Source organism: Monodon monoceros, unplaced genomic scaffold (assembly GCF_005190385.1).
Source record: "Monodon monoceros isolate NGI ecotype Baffin Bay Population unplaced genomic scaffold, NGI_Narwhal_1 Super_Scaffold_18, whole genome shotgun sequence".
Lineage (NCBI taxonomy): Eukaryota > Metazoa > Chordata > Mammalia > Artiodactyla > Monodontidae > Monodon > Monodon monoceros.
In genome coordinates, this window is record NW_021703774.1 from 153,146,475 (window position 1) to 153,173,701 (window position 27,227).

At 38.3% G+C, this 27,227-nt stretch overlaps 1 protein-coding gene and 2 pseudogenes across 4 annotated transcripts in view; 2 read left to right on the forward strand and 1 right to left on the reverse strand.

Annotated features, from left to right (window-relative positions):
* The first annotated feature begins 6,867 nt into the window (after positions 1 to 6,867).
* The window catches only part of ZMYM6 (zinc finger MYM-type containing 6), a 43,952-nt gene continuing 23,592 nt past the window's right edge, over positions 6,868 to 27,227 (forward strand). Inside the window, exons 1-6 of one of the 4 annotated variants that reach the window (XM_029229008.1) lie at positions 6,868 to 7,276; positions 8,335 to 8,501; positions 18,835 to 18,934; positions 19,738 to 19,987; positions 23,122 to 23,296; positions 23,395 to 23,586. In XM_029229008.1, the coding sequence (XP_029084841.1) occupies positions 8,409 to 8,501; positions 18,835 to 18,934; positions 19,738 to 19,987; positions 23,122 to 23,296; positions 23,395 to 23,586 (810 nt within the window). In that variant the 5' untranslated portion in view covers positions 6,868 to 7,276; positions 8,335 to 8,408. Of the gene's footprint in view, positions 7,277 to 7,392; positions 7,549 to 8,334; positions 8,502 to 18,834; positions 18,935 to 19,737; positions 19,988 to 23,121; positions 23,297 to 23,394; positions 23,587 to 27,227 lie in introns of those variants that run through there. The other 3 variants (XM_029229010.1, XM_029229006.1, XM_029229009.1) reach the window with 3 other exon arrangements.
* LOC114898899 lies at positions 10,166 to 10,633 on the reverse strand (annotated as a pseudogene).
* Positions 14,175 to 17,379, forward strand: LOC114898873 (annotated as a pseudogene).

A 27,227-nucleotide genomic window follows, 5' to 3' on the forward strand; every position in this document is an offset into this window, starting at 1 on the left:
ATGACCGATAGGGGTTAATATTGAAAATATACAAACAGCTCATATAAGTCAGTAACAAAAAAACCCAAAAAACAAACCAACAACCTGCCTACAAATAGGCAGAAGACCTGAATAGACATTTTTCTGAAAAATATATATCAGATGGCTGAAAGGCACATGAAAAGATACTCAACATTGCTAACAGTCAGAGAAATGTAAACCAAAACCACAATGAGATATTAGCTCACACCTCTCAGAATGACTATCATCAAAAAGTCTACAAATAACAGATATTGGTGAGGATGTGAAGAAAAGGGAACCTTAGCACACTCTTGGTGGGAATGTAAATTGGTGCACCCACTATGGAAAACAGTGTGGAGGTTCCTCAACTAAAAACGGAACTACTATATGATCCAGCAATTCCAATCCTTTGGTTATATATATGAAGAAAACGGAAACACTAATTCAAAAACATATATGCACCTCAAAGTCTATAGCAGCATTATTTACAATTACCTAAGTGTCCATCAACAGATGAATGGATAAATAAAATGTGGTATATATATACAATGGGTTATTACTCAGCCATAAAAAAGAATGAAATTCTTGGGAATTCCCTGGTTGTCCGTGGTTAGGACTCAGTGCTTTCACTGCTGGGGCCCAGTTTCAATCACTGGTGGGGGACTAAGATCCCATAAGCTGTGTGGCATGGCAAAACAAAAACAAAAACAAAAATACCTAGCCAGTAGGGAAATTGAATCAGTAATAAGAAGAAAATCCTCAACAAAGAAAAGCCTAGGACCATATGTCATCACTGATGATGAAAAAAAGAATGGAATTCTACCATTTGCAATGGCATAGATAGACCTAGAGGATATGATGCTTAATGAAATAAGTCAAAGAAAGACAAATACTTTGTGTTATCACTCACATGTGGAATCTGAAAAATAAAACAAACAAATGAATACAAGAAAACAAAAACAGACTCACAGTTATAGACAACAAACTAGTGGCTACCAGTGGGGAGAGGGAATGGGGGAGAGACAAGATAGGGGCAGGGAATTAAGAGACACAAACTGAAAAGTAAATAATTTAAAATAAAATAAAATAAAATAATTGCAAGTTGGTCAGTGAGCACATCTTTAAGCTTTGGCCTTTTAGCTCTGCCCCTGACATCCTTGAAACACTCTTGACACAACAGAATGTTCCAAAGCCATACTGATTTTTCTCCTGCCCCATAGAATCATCTATTCTGCAATGAGTTCCAGATTCTTTTGGTGGGAAAAAACCACCAGAGACCAAATTTAGGTTTCAAGGTTGTACACAAGAGTAAATGTTGGGCAAAAATATTAGAGCTGCTATTGGCCTCTTTTAGTATTGAAAAACCTGGAAAAATATATGTATTTTAAGCTTATGGCAAATCTGTAGTCATCAAAACAACATGGTACTGACATAAGTATTGACATATAGGTCAATGGAAAAAAATTGTGAGACCAGAAATAAACCTTCACGTCAATTCATTTCCACAAGCATTCCAACATAATTCAGTGGAGGAAAGAACAGTCTTTGTAACAAATGGCGATGGGACAACTGGTATCCACATACAAAAGAGTGAAGTTGGACCCCCTACCTCACACTATATACAAAATTAACTCAAAATAGATCAAGACCTAAATGTAAGAGCTAAAACTATAAAATCCTTGAAGAAGACATAGACATAAATCTCTGTGACATTGGATTAGGCAATGGTTTCTTAGATATGACACTGAAAAGCACAAGCAACAGAAGAAAATAAATTGGACATCAGTAAAATTAAAGATTCCATCAAGAGAGTAAAAATGCAACCCACAGAATGGGATAAAATCTTTGCAGATCACATATCTGATAGGGGCATTGCAATAAGAATATATAAAGAACTTTTATATCTCAATAACAAAAAGACAAGCAAGTTAATGGACAAATGACCTGAATAGACATTTCTCCAAAGAAGATCAACAATTGGCCAATAAGCACATGAAAATATGCTCAACATCATTAGTCATCAGGGAAATGCAAATTAAAACCACAATGAGATACAACTCCACACCCACTAAGACAGCTATCAGCAAAAAGAGAGATAATAATAAATGTTTAGAGGATGAGAAGAAAATGAAACTCTCATACACTGCTAGAGGGAATGCAAAAAAGGTACACCACTTTGGAAAACAATCTCAAGTGGTTAAACACAGACCTACCATATAATTTAGCAATGCCATTCTTAGGTATATACCCAAGAGAAATAAAAACCTATGTCCACATAAGAACTTGCACCTGATTGTACATAGCAGCATTATTCATTATAATCAAAAGTCCATTAAATGATAAATGGATAAATAAAATATGGTAATCCATCCATATTAATTGGCAATAAGAATAAAATACTGATACATGCTGAAATGTGGATGAACCTTGAAAACATGCTAAGTGAAAGAAGTCAGTCACAAAAGACCACATGTTGTATGATTCTATTTATAAAAAATGTTTAGAATAGGCAAATCTATAGAGAAATAAAGTAGACTGGTAGTTGCCTAGGAGTTGGGAGGAAATGAGGAGTGATGGCTAATAGATACAGGGTTTCTTTTTGGGGTGATGAAAATGTTCTGATGTTGATTGTGGTAATGGTCGCACAATTTTGTGAATACACAAAATCCATCGAATTGTACATTTTATTTTTATTTATTTATTTATTTATTTATTTGGCTGTGCCATGTGGCATGTGGGATCTTACTTCCCTGATCAGGGATCGAACTTGTGCCCCCTGTAGTGGAAGCGCAAAGTCTTAACCACTGGACTGCTAGGGAAGTCCCGAATTGTACACTTTAAATGGGTATATTGTATGGTATGTGAATTATATCTTTTTTTTTGTGAATTATATCTTAATAAAGCTATTAAAATTTTTTTTAAAAAAAACCCATTCTGTGAGAGCCACTTACGAGATACGCCCAATCTATTTATTTATTTATTTATTTATTTATGGCTGTGCTGGGTCTTCGTTTCTGTGCGAGGGCTTTCTCTAGTTGCGGCGAGTGGGGGCCACTCTTCATCGTGGTGCACGGGCCTCTCACTGTCGCGGCCTCTCTTGTTGAGGAGCACAGGCTCCAGACGTGCAGGCTCAGTAGTTGTGGCTCACGGGCCCAGTTGCCCCGCGGCATGTGGGATCTTCCCAGACCAGGGCTCGAACCCGTGTCCCCTGCATTGGCAGGTGGATTCTTAACCACTGCACCACCAGGGAAGCCCACGCCAACTCTTAGTTGCGGCATGTGGGATCTAGTTCCCTGACCCGGGATCGAACCCAGGCCCCTTACATTGGGAGCACAGAGTCTTAGCCACTGGACCACCAGGGAAGTCCCCTGCCATTTCTTATTTTGATGATATTGTGCTAGCTGGAGAGACTGTCCTGGACCCTTTATATTTTGTCTAATCTCTGCTTGAAAACAAAATCGTTCCTTCTTTAGCTTATTTCTCTTTTACAATAGCTTATCACAGATGGTTAAAATAAATCAATAGGCACTTTTAGTATTCTTTCTGGAAATCCCCTAATCTAGGTCCACAAGTTCATTAAGTACATTTTCTATCTTCTAAGTTAGTACAGGTGGCAGCACTGCCAAACATTTTGTCACTACGTAACACTGGTTAGTCTTTTTCTAGCCTCCAATAACAATTTCTTGACTGCTCTTCCAAACTCCACTAAGAGTCTCCTTGCTGTCTTTCCAGACCCTGCCTGCTGCCTGGTTCCAAAGCCAATGTTGTATGTTTTAGGTTTTAGGATTGGCAGTACTCCACTTCTAGATATTAATTCTGGAACAGATACCTATTGCTAAATAACAAAGCACCCCAGAAGTTACTTACTTAAAACAAAAACCATTTACTTACTTGTGATTCTACAATTTGGGCTTAGTTAGGCAATTCTTCTGCCTGAGCTTGCTCATGAAGCTGCAGTCAGCTAGCAACCTGGGGGATCTAAGATGGTTCCACTCACAGGTATGGGGCCTTGGTGCTGGCCATGGGGCCACTCTTTGCATGACTTTTCATCATTCAGTAGTTTAACCCATCTAACTTTGATATGTTGTAGGAATGTTCCAAGAAAGTAAAAGCAGAAGATGTGGGACTTCCCTGGTGGCACAATGGTTAAGAATCCGCCTGCCAATGCAGGGGACACAGTTTTGAGCCCTGGTCCGGGAAGATCCCACGTGCCATGGAGCAACTAAACCTGTGTGCCACAACTACTGAGTCTGCATTCTAGAGCCCACGAGCCACGACTACTGAGGCTGCGTGCCACAACTACTGAAGCCCGCAGGCCTAGAGCCTGTGCTCCACAACAAGAGAAACCACCTCAATGAGAAGCCCGCACACTGCAACAAAGAGTAGCTCCCACTTGCTACAACTAGAGAAAGCTCATGTGCAGCAACAAAGACCCAATGCAGCCAAAAGAAAAACCAGAAGCTGCGAGGACTATAAGGCCTATGCTTGAGAATTCACATGACATCGGTTCTGTAATACTCTATAAGTCAAGATAATTCACAAGGCCCAGCCCAGAAACAAGGGGTAGGGAAATAGACTCCCTTTCTTGATGGGAGGAGTTGCAAACAATACAACATATTTAACCCCCCACAGGTGACTGCAAAAATTCTAAAGCAAATATAGTATTTAATGATTTTATGTTGAAAGCAACATAGCAGGAAGAAGATACAGATGCCCAATGTCACTATTTCCATTTAACACATTGCTAGAGGTTTTAGCCAGCACAATAAGGCAAGAAAATTAAATAAATAAAAGTTATCTGCTTGGAAAGGAAGAGATGATTTGTCATTATTCTCTACATAGTTGGAAAACTAAAAAAATTTTAAAAAATATATAGATAAACTGTTAGAATTAATAAATGAATTTAGCAATTGTGCTGGCTTCAAGACCAACATACAAAAGTCAATTGTAGTTCTACAATTGAAATGAACTATTAGAAAATGAAATTTTACCATTTAAAATGGCATAAAATATCAAAGATCCAGAAAAACATCTTAAAAGGATGTTAGCTCTCTATACTTAAAAACTACAAAACATTATTAAATTACAGGCATTTAAATAAACGGAGAGATATACCATTTTCATGGATTGGAGGAGTCAACCCTATATAATGCTATCTTAGTTTCCTGGGCCTGCTGTCATAAAGTGTTACTAATAAAAATTTATTGTCTCATAGTTCGGGAGGCTTGAAGGCTAAAATCAAGGTTTCAGTAGGGCCATTCTCTCTTTGAAATCTGTATGGGAGAATCTTTCCTTACCTCTTCTAGTTTCTTGTGTTTAACACTAATCCTTGACATTCCTTGGCTTGCAGTTGCAGCACTTCAATCTCTGCCCCAATTGTCAACTGGTGTTCTCCCTTCATGTGTCCATCTCTACATCTCTTCTTATAAGGACACCAGTCATACTTGATTAAGGCCAACCCTGCTCCAATATGACCTTGTCTTAAATAATTACATCTGCAACAACTGTATTCCCAAATGAGGTCACATTCTGAGGGTTAGTACTTCAACATATTTTTTTGGGGGAAACAATTCAACACAGTGAATAACAAATGGCAATTCTCCAAAACAGGTCTACAGCCTTAGTGTAATACTAAACAAAATCCTTGCTGATTCTAAAATTTATAAGGAAAATTTTGTCACATTTGGCAAGATGATTCTAAAATGTATATAAATATGCAAAGGACCAAGAAAAGCCAAGACAGTCTTGGAGAACATAATGGGACAAAGGACTTTTTCTACCAGATATCAAGTTTTATTATAAAGCTACTACAGAAATAAAGACAGTGTGATATTTCCACAAAAAGAGACAAAAGGAATAGATTACATAGTCTTCAAACAAACCCGCATTTATGACAACTTATATATATACAGGTGATGATAAAGAACAGTGGGGGAAAGCACAGACGTTTAAACAACAGCACTTAATCAGTTTAACATTCACATGGAAAAATGAAACCTGACTTACTTCACAGCATACAGAAGATACAATTTTAGATGGATTGTAGATCTAAATGAGAAAGACAAAGTAATAACAATTCCATAAGTCAATCAGAACCTTTGGCAGGAAAATATTTCTTGACAGGACACAAGAAACACTAAGCATAAAGGTCTTTTATGTTCATCAAAGGACACCAGAATTTATATCCATAAGAAAATGGCAGACAGTCCAATACAAAAATGAGTAAGAGACTCGAACAGGCACTTCATAAAATAGGCTATCCACATATCAAAAAACATGAAAATGGGTTCAACCTCATTAGAAATCTGGGAAATCCAAAGTAAAATCACGAGATACCACTATACCCCCACCAGAATGGTTAAAATTAAAAAGATGTACAGTAGTAATTACTGGCAAGGATGTGGGGCAAATGGAATTCTTATAAATGGCTGGTGGAAGTACAAACTGAAACAACCACTTTCTAAAGTTGTTTGAAATTATCCACTTAAGTTTCATATGTACACAACAAGCAATTTCACTGCTAGGTATAAACCTTAAATATGTGTCACAAGAGGCAGGAATGTTCACAGCACTATTATTCCTAATGGCCAAACATTGGAAATAACTCAAATGTCCATCAGAAGTAGACAGTTAAACTGTAGCGCATTCATAAAGTGGAACACTATACAGCAGTCAAAACAAATAAATGACAGCCTCACAGATCATAGATGTATCTCCAAAACAATGTTGAGTGAAAACACATCAAATCTTGACTTTGAACAAGTTGATGTCTTCATTTACAGCTCCCAGACAAAAATTGTACCTCTTGGAGTTGTGGTGAGCATTAAGTGGAAAGATTCATATCAAGTCTTTACCAAACACTCGGCTTAATAAATATCAGCTATTATTTATTCATGTTCTCTTGGCAGGTCACCTTTCCAGACATGGGCAATAAAGAATGGTGCAGGGCACTTAACAGCGTCATCTTACGCCCCTTAGTTTCCTCCCAACCTCTTCCTCTATCTTCTCACCATTGGGTTTTGGTCTCTTTAAGAAGTCAACCATAACTGAGGAAAGAGGAATGCTGGGAAATCCACTCAGCTCAGGTCTGGAGCATAATGGGAAAGGGGGCGGAGACCAGGGTTGCGCACGCGCAGTTGTCCGGGTGTTGCGTTGCGATGGATTAGGCGGAAAAATTCCCGTAAGAGAAAATAATCTTCGTCCCAGGGTGGGGGCCTTGGGTTCTACTCCCCCTTCCCCGGTCGGTGCTCCCCGGGAGCAGGGAAGCCACCAAAAGGTGAGCGCGGCCGGTAGCAGCGGGAGGGGCCGTGTGGGGCGGGGCGGCGGCCGCGCCACGTGACGAGGCGGGCGCTGGGCGGAAGCGGCGCAGTCGGGCGTTGCGGTTTCGCTGCAGGAACACGCTGACAGGCATTTGCGGGTCGCGTTCTCTCCAAAAGATACAACGTTGCAGCGTTTGTACCCTGTGACAGGCGTGGGAATTATTGGTGCGGACGAGATTTTGAGAGCGATTACGACACGAGAGCCCATAGATTGTTGTAACTGTGGCAGGTAGTCCTAAATTCTCATCCCTCGCACCGGTTATTAAGCCAGTTGCCCATTTCCATGTCTGGCTTGCCTGTTTGGGTAAAGACAACTTTGGAGAGTTTCCTTTTTGCTTCAGGTGTACTACGTCCTGTTTAGGGGAAGGGAAGTCCGCTGAATGACTAATCTTGTTTACAAGAAGGAGATTGGGAAGCGGATCTCAGAGGGGCTCATTCCTGGGCATGGCCTTCATGAGACCCTGCAGGTGGTCCACTTTAAGTAAGGGCATATCTGTTCATTTGTGGTGGCAACTTGCGCTCTCATCTATCTTTAAGCCGAGAGTTGGGGCCCTTATGGAGGCCTCTAAGTGAAGGCTGAGTTAGAGGTGGGGGTGGGGAGTTTGGTGTGCCCCATTTTGAGAAATATAAGCTGAGGTGGGCCTCCAAGTACTAATTCTCATGGACTCAGAAACAGTATTTCTGAGTCCTTTCTTCTAAGAGCTTGGTAACGTTCTCTCACGTGTTGGTCTGCCAGTCTAATTACCTCAGTAACTTTCAACATATAAAAGACCAGAGTATTTGTCTTTAAAGCTATTAGGGAAGTGGGAGCTATTGCTGTAAGACTTTATGTGAAGGCAGCTACCAAAGAAGCAGAAGGCAGGAAGAAAGGAGAAGAGTCATGGCCCCAGAAGAGTTGTTTTTTTTTTTCAAATGCTTAGCCCTAAAACCTTGTGCTCAAAACAAAGCTTTTGATATAGATAAACATGGAAAAAAAAAAAAAGCCTGAGTACCAATCCTTTATGTTGTGTTTTAGGAATCCAACTATCCATCACCAAGAAGAAATCTATTAGTTTTAGACCGGGGAATTCCTTTACCTAAAAAATTAGAATGAAAGAACCTTTGGATGGTGAATGTGGCAAAGCAATGGCACCACAGCGGGGGCTTCTGGACAAAATTAAAGAAGAACCTGACAATGCTCAAGTAAGCATTTCATATTTATTTTAAAATTTAAAAAATTTCTTCTTTTCCACCTGGTGAATTCAAATTTTTAGTTAGTTTCTGACTTGTAAGGTAACCCAAACTGATTTTTTCCCCATTAGATGAGTAAATCACCTATTCTGCTCTTTGAATGAAAAAAGATCTTGGTAACTCTATTATATTTCTTTTTGTGAGAAGAAAGTAATGTGTATTACCCTTTTTCCATCTTTTTAAAAAGTTCTCTTGTATCTGATAGTAGTTTCCATTTATTCTGTAAGTATTTGTGGTCTACTCTATGCCAGGCTCTGGGGATCCAGGAGTGAGCAAAATCAGTTTAGTCCCTTCCTTCATAGAGCTTGCAGGTTAGTAGAGGAGATAGACATTACACAAGTAATTGATCACATGATATATATAATTACAAACTAAGACAAGTGCTGTGGAAGAAAAGCCTGAAATGGGGAATCTGACCTAGTTTTGATTGGGGGCAGGGGGCTAGAGAAGGATTTGTCAGCCAAATTATGAAGAATGAATTGACTAGGTGAAGGCATGGAGGAGAGTGTTCCAGGTAGAGTGATCTGCATACAGGAAAGCTCTGATTTGGGAAGATGCTTGGTTCTTTTGAAGGACTGCAAGACCAGTGGGCCTGGAACAGAAGAGGTGCAAAAATGGTGATGACGATGATAATGATGATCATAATAACAACACTAATAGTGATATTAATATGTCAATATGTAGAGTATATTATATCATAATAACATGATCTTATAAATACTAACTTATCACTATTAACACTTATATGTACTTAGACTGTGCCAGGCACCATTCTCACAACCATATTATTATCCCCATTTTAGAGATGAGGAAACCAAGTACAAAGAGGTCAAGCAGTTTACCACAGATCATAGCTCATAAATAGCAAAGATTGGATTCAAACCCAGGTATCAGACTTCAGAGCCTATGCTATCCTACTTCTAGGATGAGGCAGTGTAGGTAGTTTGGGGCCAGATTATGCAGAACCTTGTGGACCTTGTTACGAATTTTGGTCTCCTGAGAGCTTTGGGAAGCCATTGTAGGGTTTTACTTGGGAGGATAAGATAAACATGTTTGGAAAGATCATATGGCTACCTTTTAGGGACCCAGATTGGAAATCTGTGGAGATTAGTGTGGAGAGACCAGTTAGTTGTTTTGGCAAAAAATGATTTTTTTTTTCCTTCATGGACAGTTCTTTTGCTTTATACTCTAGTTATTGGCTTCATTGCATAAGCAAATCAATAATATTGAAAATATAAATAATAAAATAAGTAATAGTGATAATACTCTATTTCTCTTATTATCTCAAAGGCAGTGTCATTCCAGGACAGGGATGTCAAGTAGATGTTATCTTGTTCATCCACTCCACGCCTTCCTAAAATGCTGTGCTGCGAAGGGTTCTGAGGTAGTGTCTACAGGATGTGGGGTGCGGGATGGTGGTATACATGACACTTATTTTCCCTCCAGATGGTAAATTCTTTCTCTTCTTTTGCCAGAAGTAACCATTTGTTTGTCAAGTTTTGTGGGTTCTACCTTTTAAGAATTTTTTTTACCTTGCCCTTTCCTCCCTGTTTTATTATTTCTCATCTGGACTTTTATAACAGTTTCCTATTCATCGTCATGTCTTCAGTCACATATCTCACCAAAACTCTGTATAGTGATACTCTTTTTTTTTTTTTTTTGAGGAACAAGAGCCAAGTTTTTAATTTGATCATTTCTTCTATTAGAAGTACTCCTTAATGACATCCTTGGTCTGAGACTCTTTGCTTAACCACCACACAACTGCAACCATCCGCTTTACAGGGTTTTTCCTGTCTGTCAGTTTTACAGAGGCCTACCCATTCCCCTAGTTTCTTGTTACCATCAACCTTAATTAGGTTGATTTGTCATTCAGCACAAGGGCCTTTACCAACTTGACATAAGCTCATCAGAATTGGATGCAAGCACACAGAGATGGGATTGGCACTTGTCTAAGGCTTTGGCAGCTTCGGAATCCCACATGCTAGGCTGTCCTGGATGAGGGTGGTCTTCAGCACCTCTTGTAAAGCAGTATTAATGTCCATTACACCTCCAGTGGAAATGCTTTCCTCCACCAAGGCGGTGGGTTATGGCCACAGCAATGGGTTATGGGTGGAGCCGAATCTTGAATGCACCGGGGCCTCTACCTCCCATGCAATTCCCCAGCAACAGGGAAAGAGCACTATGGTGCTCTTTATAGATCTGATGACACTGCTCTCTTTAAAGACCCTGTCTCCTCATGCGGGATAAAACATAAACTTTTTAGTGTGGCATCCGAACTATCCATGTTTAGGCCTTTGTTTTCCTCTTCAGTGTCGTCACTCATCCTTCCCACCTTTCTTTTCTTTCTTTTTTTTTTAACATCTTTATTGGAGTATAATTGCTTTACAGTGGTGTGTTAGTTTCTGCTGTATAACAAAGTGAATCAGCTATACATAAACATATATCCCCATAGCTCCTCCCTCTTGCATCTCCCTCCCATCCTCCCTAACCCACCCCTCTAGGTGGACACAAAGCACCAAGCTGATCTCCCTGTGCTATGTGGCTGCTTCCCGTTAGCTATATATTTTACATTTGGTAATGTGTATATGTCAATGCCACTCTCTCACTTCGTCCCAACTTACCCTTCCCCCTCCCCATGTCCTCAAGTCCATTCTCTATGTCTGTGTCTTTATTCCTGTCCTACCGCTAGGTTCTTCAGAACCTTTTTTTTTTTTTTTTTTTAGATTCCATATATATGTGTTAGCATACGGTATTTGTTTTTCTCTTTCTGACTTCACTCTGTATGACGGACTCTAGGTCCATCCACCTCACTACAAATAACTCAATTTCGTTTCTTTTTATGGCTGAGTAATATTCCATTGTATATATGTGCCACATCTTCTTTATCCATTCATCTGTTGATGGACACTTAGGTTGCTTCCATGTCCTGGCTATTGTAAATAGAGCTGCAATGAACATTGTGGTACATGACTCTTTTTGAATTATGGTCTTCTCAGGGTATATGCCCAATAGTGCTTCCCACCTTTTCTAATCTATGCTCCTGCAAACTATTTGCATTTCACAGGAAGGTATATTCTGTTGATTTTTATTTCCTTGCCTTTGCACATGCCATTTCTTCTGCCTGTGTATACTAAACTGGATACTTTAGCTTGGCAAAAAGTTCCTCCTCTTTTAAGATATAGTTTAACTGTCACTCAGGTAGAATTAGCCATTCTTTCTCTGTCTTTTTTTTTTTTTGTCTTTTTTTTTAAATCATGTAGTGCTTTTACATTTATTATGGCATCTGGAGGTCAATGAATTTGGTTTCCTGGGTCTGGTCTTATTTGATCTCAATTCCTTGCACAATGACTGGCACATGCTCAATAATTAAAATAAAAGAGGCTGTGTTTCACAGATGAGGAAACTGAGCCTGAAGGAATAAGTGACTTCACCAAGGTCTCATGGCAAAGCTGGGATACAAAACCAGTTTTTTAAAATTCCAGATCCAATATTTCTTTCATCATACCTTGCCTGTAGTATAAAAATTTAAGAAATATTGTACTGTGAGTTAATTGAGTATTCTTTCTGTATAAAAATTGTGATAATGAAAATCCCGTTAACAGCTTACATTGTAAGTTTAAGTGGATAGGGACCTACTTAGTTCCTTTTGGTTTATATTAATGCTTCAAGGTGAATAGGCTATAATTTTTCATGATTGAGAGTGTGACCTATGGTGGAAAAGCCAATTGAACAAATAGTATGTGCAATTTTTCATGTCATATTTGAATATTGGAAAATAGACAAAAAATTGAAAAGTTGAGTATTTTATGATATACTAAGGGTCTGTTCTGGATATTAAAGCTATAGTTGAGCTCTCATTCAGTCGTTCAGTGACTTTTATTCCTGTTTATATAACCTAAAGCACTTGTTGAACACCATTGTAAGCAGTTTACATGTGACGCTTACAACCCTACGAGTTAAGTATGTTATTATTCCCACTTTACATACAAGGATACAGAGACACAGATGGTAACTTGCTAAACTAAATGTAACACAACTAGTAAATGGGTGAGTTAGCATTTGAACCCAGGCAGTCTGGTTCAAGAGCCCAAACCCTTAACTAGGATGCTAAGCTTTGTTAGTTATTTTGTTTTCAGAGGAGCTACAAAGATGAAAAGATAGGGCCTCTGCTCTCAAGAGAATTGATAGTGTAAGGGGGAATAAAGGTATGGAAATGGGAGAGGTAATTATTTGCTGGGTGACTTCTCCCTGCCAGAAGGTATGCTACGTATGTCTTACCTATTCTCATTTAAACTCTACAAACATAGGAGGGAAGTATCCTTACCCCATTTTACAAAGGAGGGAATTGAGGGAAGGACAGGTTAAGTAACTTACAAACTCAAAGGAAGCATCAGAGCTAGAATAGGAACTTAGTTTTGACTGGCTTCAAGCATATATTCTTTCTGTTGCTTTGTACCACTTCTATACAGATATAAAATCACAGTATTATGTAATTACTGTAATTTTAAATATTGTATAAGGTGCATTGGGAGCACAGGGAAAGGATCCCTTATGTCTGTCTAGGGAGGAGAGGAAGGCTTCACAGGGTGGGTAGCGCTTGAGTTATAGCAATTGATGAAGATCTTCAGACAGAGAAGAGCATGTGCCAAGTCATGGAGGGGTGAGAGAATGTGGTGTGTTTAGTGGTTGAGTATTTCAATAGTAAAGTGGGAGAAGAGAATAGATTTTAGATGTTCAGGTAGAATTGATCCAACTTAGAGATAGCAAATGAAGTATGAGGGTCAAGGAGGATCCAGGAATACTCAAGAGGTTTCTGGCTTCAGTAAGTTGAGTTTGTGACAATACCATTTACTGAGGGGCTAGGAACAGGATTTGGGGGGAAGTAATAAGTATTGGAATCTGTTGTGTTAAGGGGCTCGTGGGACATTCAAGTGGTAATTTGCACTGGGAGGCATTTGCCCATATGGATGTGGTATTTAGAGATTAGAGAGTTATCTACCTGTAGGTATAGTGTTGCCAGATAAAAATGTAGAATGCTCAGTTAAATTTGATTACCAAATGAGCAATGAATATTTTTTCATATAAGTATGTTGCATGCAATGTTTGGGACTTACTTATACTAAAGAATTATTTGTTGTTTATTTGAAATTCAAATTTAACTGGTCATTTTATATTTTTATTTGCTATATCTGATGACCCTATATAGGTGATAGTTGAAGTCATGAAGGTGGATGAGATTGTTCAGGGAACAAAAGTAGAGAAAAGAGAGTAGAGCTCAGGATAGAAAGCTGGGAACTAGATTAATTTAGTGCTTCAAAATGGCTTCAAAGTAGTCCCTCAAGCAGCAGCCTCACCATTACCTGGGAACTTGTTAGAAACGTATATTCTTGGGCCCTGGTCCAGACCTGCTGAATCAGAAATTCTGAGGCTGAAACCCAACACTCTATGTCTTAATAAGACTTTTAGGGGCTTCTGATGCCACTGAATTTGGAACCATTGACTTCAGGGGTGAATATAAGATCAATGAAGGATACTAAGAAATAGTAATGATGAATTGAAGTAATAACATAATCCGAAGACAACCAGTGGAATCATTGGCAGTGTCAGATGTATCTGAGAAGCCAAGTAAGATAAAACCTAAAATTGTTTGTTGAATTATACAATAGTGAGATGATTGGTTATCTTAAAACACCTTCAGTTGAAGCAGTAGCCTGATTGCATTGTGTTCAGGAGGGAATCAAAGTGAGGAAGTAGAGAAAGAATGGAATACTTTTTCTCTAAGTTCGGTTGTAAAGGGAGAGAGAAGAGAGGGCAGTAGTTCCTTAGGGAATAGGTTCCTTGTAAGCCGAAGGGAAGAAACCTATATGGAGGTTGTGAAAGGAACAAAGGCAAGAATGACTGAGACTGTCTTGAGGATCTCCACATTTGCTGCCCATGCTGAACTTTTGCTGAACTCTCTAACATAAAACTGCTGAATAGTTGCTGAGTTGCCAAAAGGAAAGAACAATGCTGAGAACTGGACTCTTTCTGGACTAAGGAAACCATACCTTTCCCTAGTAATGGATGAGACGTGCTTGATAACCCAATCCTATGAACAGAACAGTTTTATCGTCCAATCCAAATTCTTGGTAAACAGCTTGTGTAAGCCTGTGTGAGCTTCCTCCTTTTCCCCATAAAAACCTCTACCCATTTTCCTCCACTGGGACACTATTCTGGGTTCTTCCAGAATCTGTGATCCCTGAATTACAATTCTAAGAACCTAAATAAACTACCTTTTTGCCTCTTTACAGTTCATGCTGCTTTTAGTTGACAAGGTAGAGAGAGGCTGAGGATACACAAAGACAGTATGAAGTGCTGTAAGAAGGGAAAGGGAAAGAGATCCTGAACATAAGCGCTGTTTTAGTCATGACTGAGAAGGTTGCCTTTTCCTGTAAGGTTCAAGGACAGTTTGCTGATCAGTTTGTAGGCATGGTGGAGGGGGGGGAATCAGAATGTTGCAGGAATTCTTACTTAGCTGCTTCTATTTTCTTGGTGAAATAGAAACATTACTGAGCAGGAAGTATGTGGGGTTGGGACTTATGAGTGATGGAGGTGTGGAACAGTTACTTTATGAAGTAAAAGAAACTGACTAGGGAAATGTAACAGGCATATTAGAAAAATACTAGAGATTGAATTGATGGTAAGACAATTTTTTATTGAGTCTTAAGTGTTCTTTTTGGTAAGTTGAAGTAGGTGTATATAGGTACTTTTAACTTCCTCCTCTTTTTGCAAGTGCCAATAAGTAAATATTGTTATTTGAGTATAATGTTTAAGAACATTTGAATTGAATGAACTTGAATGTCCACTTTGAATTGAATTAACTTAGATTCATTCATTCAACAAATATTTATTCAATGTCATAATTATGAAAAGAGTAAGAGCTAGCATTTTTGTTCTTAAATCATGTTTAACTTCTGGCTAACTGTAAGGCATCACACTACATACTTTATTTGTATTAAATCATTTATCCCCCATAAATCTAGTCCAGTGGGTTAGATAATATTATCTTTATAGATAAGGAAGTTGAAACTGAGAAAGATTAAATAACTTGTTTAAGAACTGGGATCGCTAGTGTTCTGGCCTTCCTGCGGCATACCCCTTTCCTTTTCTCTCCTTCTTGGGGCCTTGTGGTCATGGGCAGCATTCTGTATTCTGGCTGGTTGGCGCAATGCTTGAGTGGCCTGGCAGGGGAGTGGGCCACATGCGCGTGGAGGACACTGTGGACCGGAGGGAGGCACACAGCATGGCTGAAAATCGAGAGGCCCGTGGGGCCGTCGAGGCTGAGCTGGACCCGGTTTAGTACACCCCGTGGAAGCGGCTTCCCCACTGCCTGCACCGGAAGCCCAATGACATTTCTGTCAACATGAAGACTGACGTTAAGGCCCAGCTGGCCCACTGCCAGAAACTGCTGGACGGACGGGCATGGGGTCAGAACTCATGCACTGAGATCTACATGCACTGGCCATCAACTGCACCATCAACATTGCCCTACAGCTTCAGGCTGGCAGCTTCAGGTCCCTGCAGGTGGTGCCAGTACCTCCACTGTGGAGCTTGTCGTTGAGCTGGAACCAGAGACTTACACGTGAGCACTGCTGACCCAGATCTACAACAACTCAGCCATCCACATCTGTGTCTTCAGGGTCGCACCCAAGTAACTGAAATGAGGCTGTCCTGTCTTATCCACCCACCACATACAGCTAGGCTCAGATGTGGCTCTACTGAGCACTGTCATGGACCTTCTACCAGAGGCATGTAGGAAAAAGCCTGTCCTCCTTGCAGCCCCGAGGACTATGAATTCAGAGGGTGAATATTGTCTTTTGTTGGGCCCAAGCAGTGGGTCTTTCTGAATCTTTGTGTTCTGTAACCATTGTCCTATACAGTCAAATGTATCAAGTTGTGTTGGTGCCCGGCCACGCCACTGCAAAAAAAAAAAAAAAAAAAAGAACCAGGATCACACCTGTTTCTGTCTGCTCCTGGAACCCATAGTCTTCTTTGTTATGCTGACTGTGCTGGGTGTTGAATGTACAGAGGTGGAAAAACAGATATGGTCCCTGTCCCTAGTGGACATGGTCCTTTTGGTCTAGTGTATGTGTGGGGGAGGAGGAGGGGTGTTAGACATTAAACAGATTATCACCCAAATAAATATGATATGATGTATTATGGCAAGTGCTGTGAGTGAAAGGAGATGGGAGAAGCTACAACAGGGGAACTTAATTTCCATTGGGGACCAGGGTTTGAATTCATTATAGTAATTATGTTATATTGTATTTGTACATTTAGGAGGGAGACAGCATGGATTTTGAAACAGAGAGACCTGGGTTTGATTCCCATCTGTGCACTTAGTATCTTTGTGACCTTGGACAAGTTGATGAACATCTCTAAGCCTCACTTTCCTCATCCATAAAGAAGGTTCAATAATTCTTACCTTACAGGCAGCAGTTTGTTTGGTGCCATAATGTACATCATGGGAAGTGGTAAATTAATGCAGTGGTTCTTAATCTTTGGCATTTAATATTCCAAAGAAATTCCAAAGTAACTTTGGGAACTGATACATTTGTCATTTATTTTGCTAAGTACAGGGAGATTAAAAATACAACTACCATTTATTATCACCATTGTTTCAAAAAACTTTGAGGGCGGTCTTCCCTGGTGGCGCAGTGGTTGAGAGTCCACCTGCCGATGCAGGGGACACGGGTTTGTGCCCCGGTCCGGGAAGATCCCACATGCCGCAGAGCGGCTAGGCCTGTGAGCCATGGCCGCTGAGCCTGCACATCTGGAGCCTGTGCTCCGCAACGGGAGAGGCCACAACAGTGAGAGGCCTGCGTACCGCAAAAAAAAAAAAACAAAAAAAACTTTGAGGGCTTCCCTGGTGGCGCAGTGGTTAAGAATCCGCCTGCCAGTGCAGGCCACACGGGTTCGAGCCCTGGTCCGGGAAGATCCCACATGCCATGAAGCAGCTAAGCCCGTGCACCACAATTACTGAAGCCCGCGTGCCACAACTACTGAGCCCATGCACCACAACTACAGAGCCCGCGAGCCACAACTACTGAAGCCCACGCGCCTAGAGCCCATGCTCTGTAACAAGAGAAGCCACCGCAATGAGAAGCCTGCGCACTGCAACGAAGAGTAGCTTCCACTCGCCACAACTAGAGAAAGCCTGCGCACAGCAACGAAGACCCAACGCAGTCACAAATAAATAAAATACTATAACTAAAAAAAAAGAACACTGTCATTTAAAAAAATAAATAAACTTTATTTGAAATATGTAAGGCTGTTTTAACAACCCCCCCCCCGCCGCTCCAAAATGTAGGGTAGTTCTGATCTCAGAATAAAGGGCACTCTTTTTTTAAGTTAGATATATGTATTTTAATTTCTTTCATGATTACGTGTCATTTTAAAGCATTTTGAAGAATACATTAAAGATAAACCTGATTTAGGCTGTGTTGATTTTTTGTATAATGAGCAGATTGCATTGAAACTCGTGTCTTCTGACATTAAGAGATATGCCACTTGCAAATCTGTTGGCTAAAATTACTAATTTGATCCAAACTCTAAATCATTCAGATTTAATTTCATTTATTGCTCCGTTGTAAACGCAGCCTATAAAAGGGGTAGTGCTCAGCATTGAAATAGCTGTGTATTACTCCCATATAACAAGATTACATTTGAGAAGTAGATATAACTATCATAAAAGATTCTTCAGTTCTAAAGATCCTTTTTGTAAAGATTAAGTCTAGGGCTTCCCTGGTGGTGCAGTGGTTAAGAATCCGCCTGCCAATGCAGGGCACACAGGTTTGAGCCCTGGTCTGGGAAGATCACACATGCTGCGGAGCAGCTAAGCCTGTGTGCCACAACTGCTGAGCCTGTGCTCTACAGCCCGCGAGCCACAACTACTGAGCCTGTGTGCTACAACTACTGAAGCCTGTGCACCTAGAGCCTGTGCTCTGCAACAAGAGAAGCCATCTCAATGAGAAGCCTGCCCACCGCAACGAAGAGTAGCTCACGCTCGCCGCAACTAGAAAAAGCCCGCACGCAGCAACGAAGACCCAACGCAGCCAAAAAAAAAGAAAGAAAAAGATTAAATCTAGTCTAATAACTTGTAAATTTTGACTTTTGAGGTATTTGAAGGCGATTACGACTGTAATGTAGAAGAGATGAATATGACAGTTATTTTTTTGTTTGAATTTCTAGTTTCCTCAGTACTAACACTGTATTCATTTCTCTCTCTCTTCTTTTTTTCTTTAAGGAATATGTACATGCTTCAAAGCCAAAAACTCAAGAAAGTGAACTGAAAATTAGTGCTGTCTTTTCAGTCAGTGACAGTCCTCTTGGTAAGATACAGAACTGTAAGTTAGTTAGAATCAGTATTTGTTATATTCTGACCAGTAGAATTGAGGGAAAGTACCTCATGTAAGTCTTTTTCTTCCTTTAGACAAAGCAGTGCTTTTCAAACTGGCTAGCTGGTCTTGACCAGTATTTTAAAAAGTGGAATATAATTACAGTTGGTCCTTGAACAACATGGGTTTGAACTACGCAGTTCCACTTACAGGTGATTTTTTTCAATAAATATAGTACCTGTATTTTTATTCCACAGATCTGTAAATTAACTAAGTGTGGGGACATTTTTATGTTCTATTGGAGATCACAATATGTGGAATCAGAAGAACTAGGGTTTGAGTCCTGATTCTATCCAGACTGTTTCAGCTTCCTGCCCTTGGATGAGTCATTTATCAATTCTTTAGTTTTTGAGACAGAGATAGCAGGACACGGATTTTTGACTGCGTGGGGTCGGCGCCCCTAACCTCTGAGTTGTTTAAGGGTCAACTGTATATCAGAGTGTGGTGCATACAGTAAGGAAGCATATTATTTCATGAAACTACTGTTTCAGTTATTAAATTTTATATACATATACACACACATGCACATACAGATGTATGTGTGTGTCTCTTGGGTTATAATGTGAAATGTAGTTCTAACTATGTGTCATGGTTAAAAAGTTTGAAGCTGCCTGTTTTAGAGTGGTTATTGCCTCAATATTGGATTTCAAGACTGAGGGAATTTGTCCTAAAAAATAGAGAATGTATATATGTTCATGTTGATGTGAAAACAGTTTTTGTTGTTGTTGTTTTTTCTTATTTTGTTTTTATAGCCCAACAGTTGACCCCAGGCTTTCAGCTCTCTCTTGCATCATCTGGCCCAAATATATCGCTTCCTTCAGTTCCAGCCGTAGCTATTCAGGTTTTTTGTTCTGGTTGCAAAAAAATGCTTTATAAGGGGCAAACTGCATTTCATAAGACAGGATCTACTCAGCTCTTTTGCTCCACAAGGTGCATCATCGGATATTCTTCACCTGTCTGCCTACCACCTCCTCCCAAGAAAACCTGTGCAAACTGCTCAAAGTATGAAATTCTTAATTATATCCCTTACTTTTTAAGTGTTTTTAGTTCAAATATGCTATTGCTATTTTAAATCTCTTTAGCTCATTTCCCTGGAAATACTTTTTAGCTAATTGAGAAGTTTGCAAATTCTAAAGTTTTGTAAAGTTAAGTAAGTGACTTGATGTAAAAAAGTATTGTTTAGACCAGTTTTCCTATCTCTTTCAATTAGAAAGAAATAAATTATTTGTGAGAAACTATAGGACCACTCCTATATTGTACGTCTACTGTAATTGTAGACAACAATATTCAAAATTGTTATCTTGAATGTTATTGAAGTATAGAATGAAATAATATCACCCGTATAATAGTATATGAAAGTTATTTAATTCTTTAGAAGGTAAATGGCCACAAAAATAATGCATTTATTCCTGAAAAGTCCTTGTGAGCTTTTGTTGGGGGTCATTGTTACTTTATAATAATGCATAGATGCAGAGAGAGGAAGAAATAGCAATGAAGTTATATAAACTTCTTTCTCTACCTCAGTAAGTTTGAAGAATTTGGCACGTTTTACCTATTTGTGTGGTAGTGCAATTCTAGGAATACAGTGTGTTGTCAGTAGTCACTAATGTAGCGCAAGGAAAGTTAAGAGCTTGGTTTTAGATTGTAGCTCTGTCACTTGCCAGCTATATGACCTTGGGCCAGATATTTAACCTTTCTAAGCCTTAGTTTCTTCATTGGTAAATAGTATCTACTTCCTCAGGTTTTAATGAGACAGTGTTGGCACAGGACCTAGCACATAGCAAATGCTTAATAAGTGGGATCCTATTATTTTTAATAATAAATTTGGTATTACGTATATTTAACATATAATTTATAGGCCTCTATTTTGTCTTTGGTGATATATGATAGTTTCTTTATCTGCTTGGTGTGTTGGCCTTAGGTATCTAAAAGTAGATCCTGTTAAAATGGAAATCCCCAACTAAAAGTAAAGAGGCATTTAAAACATTTTACTTAAATATTCAAATTTAGTTTTGTTCCAAAATGCCCCTCTGATACCTTACTTTAACTCTTTTATGTCATTCTCATGAAACTGATCTGGAAGAGTAAATTTAGTTTTTTGTTTTTAGATATTCAATCTCAGCATATCAAATATCAAAAGGAAATTAATTAAATTTTAAAGAACATAACACTGCCTATACATCCAAATACATGTTCTCTTTAGAGACTCTTGTCATTGGCTTTTTACCACAATGCTGTTGTTATTCAAAATTTTTTTTTGTCTCTTGATTTTGCATTGCCTTCAGAGGCTGTGAAACATTCCTTTAGACTAAGTTAGGTGATAAATCTATCTTTCAAGCTGGGGTTTGATTTTTGCACATTGCCAAAAGTTACTTGATGTCTTACCAGCTGACTGCTGTAGATGATTAAACTGAGTCATACTGTTAAACATGGTCTCTGACTATAAAATTAAAAAGTGCTTAGAGTTCTTGTAAACTAAAAGAGAAATTAGAAAAAATGTTTGAGCCATGTTGTTGGGAGAGGTATGGTTTCTCTAAGGTGAATGTTAAGATGTAACATATATTTGGATGTATAAAGTTTAGAATGCATTTATATTTATGTGCACAGATTTTCATTAAAAAGTCATTCTCATTGGTTTACTTATATATACATAGCACTGGCAGATTTACATTATTAAATAAAATTCTTAATTGCTTTGATTTTAGTAGAAAAATTACTTTTCAAAATTAATACTTCATCTGCATGTAGGCATATCCACTTGGTTTCCAAGATTCACTGTCATATTAGTAAGGCTAGGTGAGTTTTAGAACATTAAAGTAGTGCTCTATTGCTGTTTTTTTATATTTTTAATTTTTTTTTATTTTGGCCGTGTGGTGCGGCATGCAGGATCTTAGCATGCGGGATCTTAGTTCCCTGACCAGGGATCAAACCTGAGCCCCCTGCATTGGGAGCACAGAGTCTTAACCACTGGACCACCAGGGAAGTCCCTGTTGCTGTTGTTATTCTTTTGTAGTTTACCATGGAGTTCTGTATAATAAAGGTACAGGATGGAAGGCAGAGTAGTGGAATGATGAAGTCCATGGACTGTAGAATCAGACTGCCTTGATTTGTATTCTGGCTTCACTGCTTACCAGCTGAATGACTTTGGCAAGTCATTATTTAACCTTTCTGATTTGGTGTCCTAATAATACTTACCTTACAGAGTTTTTTGATAATTAAATTGGATAATTTGAGTAAAGAGACCACTGTGTGGCACATAGAAATTACCCAGTACATTATTGTAGTACATAATATTATTGCCATTAATTTTCTTTACTGTGTGGTCATTAATTAGAAACTAGTGTTTCTAATTAATGACTATTTCCTTCAGTTTTTATACTTGTCAGAAGAATGGCAATAACTTAGTCTCTGTTTTTACTGGCAGTGCTTATTGTAACAATTAGCTCTTACAGAATAACTCTACAAGTCTCATAGAACAACTCAGTTATTTGTATTCTTTTTGTTTCATTCTTGTTTCCATCTGTCCTTTGATACCAAAGCCTTAATAGTGCTTTTGTCTGTCATTTGTTTCTTTGGTCTCTTCAGTTATAGTGAAGATTTATATACCATGCTAATTTTTAATGCTAATCTTTGGTAGTTCATCTGTTTCCCAAATCTTACATTTAAATAAAAAGTTTTTTCATTCCTTATTTCATTCATGTTTCTACTCTTGGCAGCTACTGGCTAGTAAGAGGACAAGTGTTTTGTGGTCTGGAGTTGTGGGATGGCCACTTGTTCTGTTGGCTCCAGTGGATGAAAGTTGGTTGGAGCTGGAAGCCTCAATGTTTTTTTCATGAGCATCTGGCTAGATATATTTTAAATGTAGCTCTCCTTCAACACATCTATGAATTCAGTATTATAAACTCCATTTTATACATGAGGAAATTGAGACAGTAATTGCCTCACTCATTGTCACTCAGATGATAAGTAATAGAACTAATCATCAAACCCAGTTTTCCAGATGCCTTTTCCAGGGCTACCCATTTACTACTATACAATAGCTGCCCTTACTAAATGTAGTTATTTTAGCTCACAAAGAGGAAGAAATTACAATTACGAAGAACACATTTCATTTTGCCTTTGTTATTTATTTTTAGAGACATTTTAAATCCAAAGGATGTGATCACAACCCGATTTGAAAATTCCTCTCCTAGCAAAGATTTCTGCAGCCAATCATGCCTTTCTTCTTATGAGCTAAAGAAAAAACCTGTTGTTACCATATATACCAATAGCATTTCAACTAGGTGCAGTATGTGTCAGAAGAATGCTGATGTAAGTTGAATTTCACCTTTATTGGGATTCTCTTCACAGATTAGATGTTTTTAACTGGCTTTGCTTATTTTGTATCTGTATGTGTTTTTATTTCCTAGATTCGATTTGAAGTTAAATATCAAAATGTGCTACATGGTCTTTGTAGTGATGCCTGTTTTTCAAAATTTCATTCTACCAACAACCTTACCATGAACTGTTGTGAGAACTGTGGGAGCTATTGCTATAGTAGCTCTGGTCCTTGCCAGTCCCAGAAGGTTTTTAGTTCAACAAGTATCACAGCATATAAACAGGTATGAATATCAGTCTGTTGTGTACAGTTGGGCTTACCCCTTCTGAGATGGCTGCACAGGGATGAAGTGCAGAGTAAAAGAGTGAGCTCTTCCCATCAGTTGATCTTGGTGTGTGATTTCCCCTCCTGAAAAATGGGATAGATTCTGATGCTGTAAGGGTTGATTTGACAGTGAGATGATATAGGTGAACTAGGTCATTTTTTAGGGTTTCCTTCATGGCCAAGAATTCACAAATGTAATTTCATGATTTGCTATGAGTCTGAAATATTCTGTGACATATTGATAGTGAAGAAAACCCCATATTATTGTGAATGAACTATGACCAAGAGTTAAAAGATGATACAATCAGCAAATATAAAACATCTTTTTCCTTTTAGAAAAAATATATTTTAAATGTGTTTTGGAAAGAATTGTAATTATTCTGGCAACATTGCCTTATTAGAATACTGTAGCTTTTTTGTTTTCTTTTTTCTATTTTCCAACTGCCTTTTTAAAATTTTAGCTAATTTTTATTTATTAGTTTTGTTACTAAATATATTAATTTGTGTCAGTTTAATTATTGCTGAATAATATGGGGTCTTTAAAAAGTTATTTTTTAAAAAAGTATAAATGATAATTAAAAGTTTCTTTCAGTTAGGATGTTTGGTTTATTTTTAATTCCTTTGAGCAGTTGGTAATAGATATTCATCTTTGGAAAGTATCTCTTTTCTAGAAACTTAGCCACTTTTTGCAGTCTGGCTACTACTTTCACAAGAATAAAATCCATGTTTTATATATATATGTGTGTGTGTATATATATACATATATATATGTATTCCAAAAATCATTTCCATTCCTGATTTTGTTACTGGTATTATACCCTATCAACTGCATGAATGATGTTCATCTTTTACCAGGAAGATTATGTATTGTAACTTTGCAATTTATATTTTCCTACCTTTTACTTCCCTATTTAATTCATTACTAAAAGACCTTATATTGTGTCAGTGACAGGGTAGCAGTTAGGAGCTTGGACTTAGCCAGATGAAGTAAGTTTAGTCTCCTACTTTATTGTTTATTTGTTAATTTAAAGTTTGTTTAAATTTTTAAAAAAAATATATAATTTTTTAAAAGTATCTCACTATGTTATTGAAAGGATTTTATGGTATAGTGTATATAAATTGCTTAGTGTGGGGCCTGCTCATGGTAAGCACTCAGTAAGTAATAACATTGGTAATTTATATAAATGGTAGCATTATTATTGTTGTTGTTTCTTAAAACATGAATAACCTTACAGGCAAATTTTATTATGAAACTCAGCTTGAACTACAGGTAGTTCTGTAGAATCTCCTAATATACATTAAACATCTTTTCTATCTCCTGATAAAGAGTCTTCCTAGTTAAGTAACCGTCAAGGTGGTAGACTCTATCCTAGATTGATGTCCAAGTCTGTCCTGAGGGTGGTCCTTCGGTTCATGGATTACTTGGTCCTCTCTGATTATTTGTGATGAGAGAAGTATGTTGTGACTAATTAGTTATTACTTTTAATGTGTTTTGTTGTTGCTAATATAGATGAGTAGTTACTAATTTTTTTCAGTTTACATTTTACAGGCATATCTCAGAAATATTGTGGGTTTGGTTCTAGACCACTGCGATAAAGCAAGATTATATGTATCAATTCTTATATACACATACACACGAATATAATTTATATATATACATATATATATATAATTGATATATATTCTTGGTTGAAAGAGGTATGTTTCAGGTCTGTGTGGGTCCTTTCAAAAAGTAAAGAGCTAATCCTTAAATAATTCTAAAATAGTGTTTATAGACATTTCATCAGTTAAGAGTTTTAGAGACATGTGATTGAGTTCATCCAGTTTCTGTAGCTAGGAAAGCAGCTTACTAGATAACTAACTTAGACAGATTATGTCTTTTCTTCACCTTTAGAAAGAGAGGGCATTTATAGACATACCTCAGAGATACTGCATGTTCAGTTACAGACCACCACAATAAAGCAAATAATGCAATAAAGTGACACACAAATTTTTGGTTTCCCAGTGCATATAACAGTTATGTTTACACTATACTGTAGTCTGTGAAGTGTGCGATAACATTGTCTTAAAAAAACAATGTGCATACCTTAATTTAAAAATGCTAACATTCCTCTGAGCCTTCAGCGAGTTGTAATCTTTTTGCTGGTGGAGGGTTTTGCCTCGATGTTGATGACTGCCAACTGCTCAGGGTGGTGATTACTGAAGGCTGGGGTGGCTGGGGCAGTTTCTTAAAATAAGACAATTAAGTTTGCTGCATGGATTGACTCTTCCTTTCATAAACGATTTCTCTGTGGTATGCAGAGCTGTTTGATAGCATTTGAACCTCAGTAGAACTTCTTTCAGAATGGGAATCAATCCTGTCAAACCCTGTTGCTGCTTTATCAACTAAATTTATGTAATATTCTAAATCCTTTGTTGTCATTTCAACAGTCATCTTCACCAGGAGTAGATTCCATCTCAAGACACCACTTGTTTTTGCTCAGCCGTAAGAAGCAACTCCTTGTTCATTAAAGTTTTGTCCTGAGATTGTGGAAATTGAGTCACATCTTTCGGGCTTCACCTCTAATTCTTGTCCTCTTGCTATTTCCACCAACCTGCAGTTACTTTATTCACTGACGTCTTAAACCCCTCAAAGTCATCCATGAAAGTTGGAGTCAACTTCTTCTAAACTCCTGTTAATGTAGATATTTTGACCTCTTCCCATGAATCACTTATGCTTTTAATGTCGTCTAGAATGGTGAATCTTTTCCAGAAGGCTTTTAATTTACTTTGTCCAGCTCTATCAGAAGAACCACTATGTATGGCAGCAATAGCGTTACGAAATGTATTTCTTAAATAATAAGACTTGAAAGTCAAAATTACTCTTTGATCCATGGGCTGCAGAATGGGTGATTTGTTAACAGGTGTGAAAACAACATTAATATCATTGTACATCTCCATCAGAGCTCTTGGGTGACCAGATGCATTGTCAGTGAGCAATAATATTTTGAAAGGAATCTTTTCTTCTGAGGAGTAGGTCTCAACAGTGGGCTTAAAATATTCAGTAAACCGTGTTGTCAGCAGATGTGCTGTTATCTAGGCATTGTTCTTCCATTTATAGAACACAGGCAGAGTAGACTTAGCGTAATTCTTAAGGGCCCTAGGATTTTTAGAATAATAAATGAGCATTGGCTTCAACTTAAAGTCACCAGGTGCAGTAGCCCCTAACAAGAGAGTTGGCCTGTCCTTGAAGCTTTGAAGCCAGGCATTGACTTCTCTCTAGCATGAAAGTCCTAGATGGAATCTTCTTCCAATGGAAGGCTATTTCATCTGCATTGAAAATCTGTTGTTTAATGCAGCCACCTTCATTAGTTATCTTAGCTAGATCTTCTGAATAACCTGTAGCTTCCGCATCAGCACTTGCTGCTTCACCTTGTACTTTGATGTTTTAGAGATGGCTTCTTTCCTTAAAACTCATGAACCAGCTTCTGCCACCTTCAGACTTTTCTTCTGCAGCTTCCTCATCTGTCTCAGCCTTCATAGAATTGAAGAGAGGTAGGGCCTTGCTTTGGATTAGGCTTTGGCTTAAGGGAATATTGTGGCTGGTTTGATCTTCTGTCC